The following is a 2,441-nucleotide window of genomic DNA, read 5'->3' on the forward strand; positions in this document are numbered from 1 at the left end:
GATGCTGTTACAGTTTATAGACGACTTTCAAGAAGGGCTCATTTGCCAACTCAAGCCAGTGTTACAAAAGTTTGTCTTTGAAATCCGATCTGAGAACGAAATCGATTCTACAAATTGAATCACGAAAGTCGATGCATTGATCAACGTCATCAGAATATTCGCAGTCAAACTTCCGTCGGTGGGTGTCACGCTGCTTTTGGTCATCCCAAAAACAGCAACATCAATCTTCTTCTTCATTCTCGCTATCGCGACTTGGTACGCGATCTTTTTTGAGCCAGCAAGAACGCTACAAAAGATGAAATCGAACAGGAATAAAGTAGTGTAAGACGGCACCTATAGTTTCTCGGAGGAGCTCGCTAACGTTTTTTAGTTTCGAAGGAGAGAGCGATCCGGAGAAGTGGCAGAAAGACTATCTACTGTTGCTCTCTAGCCTATCCGCGAGGGGTCTCTCATGGAGTCTGAATCGCAGCGTCGGCTTTCTTCTTTTCGAGCGCTTCAGCCCGGGTTCCGATCCTGCTTTGATGGTCCGACTCGTCCATCAAGTCGTGGCGCTTGAAAAGGTCATGCTGAAGTTGATACAGAGTTACACAAAAGCGCAAGGTCTTTCAAGGCCTTAGCTGAGGGCAAGCTCTCGAGCCAGAGCTTAGAAAGGCTGAGAGCCGTACGCAACCGGTCTCGTGTGGTACTCACTACAGTTCAATCTTTCGTTACGAGCGTTTATTGCATCAGGAACTTCTATGGCTGGGTATGGAAGCATCCTGTAGAGCGCCCGTTGCTGTCTGTCACAGATAGGAGTTGTCATGGTAGTCGGGTTGCGATCTATCGCAACATGGTGGGGGAATGGATCGCAGAGAAGTTCAAACTGGGATCTCAAATCATGCGCAGGTGTTTGCAACGTGTGGCCTTGAGTGCGACCGCCCAGGAAACCCGGCCGTTTCTAGACGCCACATTGCCTCGATACGCCGGTGCGGCCGTATGAAAGTAGCTGATGGTGCCTTTCGGTCAAACCTAGAGTCGACTGACATTCCATCATGCAACAATACGAAAGACTTAGGATGTCTAGTCACCACAGGCCTGATCTCTGGAGAGGCAGGAGCGATCGTAGGGTCTTCATTTCTCAGCCGAGACCTCGTGCAAAGAGGAGTACAGATAAACGATGGGAGTGAATCGTGGAAAACACCCCTCTGCTCTCCGCGACAGCAAACCAGAATGTCTGAACTCGAACTCCGAATCATGTCGACTTCGTCTCTCCACGGTCCATTGAGTTGCTGAATGGCGGAGGTAGGGTTGGAAGTTCCCCTCAATTCTGTCGACGACCCTAAAATCCTCGCATAATGAGTATCACGCGAGCCACGTTTCAGCGCGATTTCGCCTCCACAGAGTTGTATTAGGAGGATGATTGATGTGAATAGCCATGTTCTGTGCAGTATATACGCCAAAATATGCAATGCTTAAAAGTGTAGACTCAAGAACCATCGCGCGATATATTATAGTTGATACCACAATGCCTTGCCAGACTCATACGCTGCAGTGGGCCGTCCCGCCGAAGGCATCCAGGGTATGGATTCCCATGAGAGCGAGCTTCCCCACGAGGCAGCCTGGCTTGTCTTGACGTGTCTGACTACATCAATCCCTCTTGAGATATCGACGGCGAAAGGGGTGTTTTGGTAGGTGATCTGGACCGTTGCTAATGGCCCTTCTACACATTCGTATCCAACGAGGGAATCGTGGATTACGCTCGCCGACCACCTGCTCCCCACACCCGTAACTTGAAGTGTAATAATTGAGTTCTGTACTGGCGCTTGGGTCCTTCTTTTGACGTCCATACCAAAACTCCTGCTCTTTTGCGGCATCCATAGGGAGCTCGAATAGGCCCGATTTATGCGTGATGATAGAATGCTCGAAGAACGTCTGTGTACCAGAAGCCAAGCGTATCTCCCGAATCCCTTCCCATTCCTCGCTCACGTACCATAGGAAAAATCCTTGGCGTTGATAAACAGTAATCTTCGCTCGTTAGGAACAGAATACAGAAACGAGGGATGGCAATCGTACCTTTGCCTCGGTTTTGGGCTCCATCAGTGGCGGGCCTGGCGTGTCCGCGGAGTCTCCTACAGGATGCCCAAGCCAGCGTAAAAAGCCGTCCATTGCAGTCTGATAAGGTCTCATCCGCAAGACCGTAGAGTAGTGGAGTCGTCAAGTTAACTCAATGGGTTCGCAGTTCGGGGGCAGGATAGGTCAGATAAATGATTCGAGCACCGCAATATCGGCAATTTCTGAAAACAGCATTATGATGCCTGATGGGTTGGATGTGGCCATGGATAAAGGCTCGTCTTGGCATTCGTCGATCTCGCACAAACTCAAACATGCAGCTGGTATTACCAGAAAGACTTTCCTTCGCAGCAATGACAGCCTATCGCACAATGTCGGTCACGAAGTGCCGA

At 49.7% G+C, this 2,441-nt stretch overlaps 2 protein-coding genes across 2 annotated transcripts; both read left to right on the top strand.

Moving 5' to 3' along the window:
* Positions 1-295: 295 nt before the first annotated feature.
* On the top strand, positions 296-617 carry CTAM01_17217 (uncharacterized protein; the record flags this gene model as incomplete). The annotated part of the gene is made up of 2 exons (XM_060533205.1): positions 296-321; positions 371-617. 2 exons carry the CDS (start codon positions 296-298, stop codon positions 615-617), a joined length of 273 nt encoding a protein of 90 aa, XP_060372216.1.
* A 212-nt stretch (positions 618-829) lies between these two features.
* Positions 830-979, top strand: CTAM01_17218 (uncharacterized protein; the record flags this gene model as incomplete). Its single annotated transcript, XM_060533206.1, has 1 exon — positions 830-979. One exon carries the CDS (start codon positions 830-832, stop codon positions 977-979), a length of 150 nt encoding a protein of 49 aa, XP_060372217.1.
* Between the last annotated feature and the right edge of the window lie 1,462 nt (positions 980-2,441).

The sequence above is a fragment of the Colletotrichum tamarilloi genome (assembly GCF_030869305.1).
Source record: "Colletotrichum tamarilloi strain Tom-12 chromosome Unknown Scaffold_418.1, whole genome shotgun sequence".
NCBI classification, from domain to species: domain Eukaryota; kingdom Fungi; phylum Ascomycota; class Sordariomycetes; order Glomerellales; family Glomerellaceae; genus Colletotrichum; species Colletotrichum tamarilloi.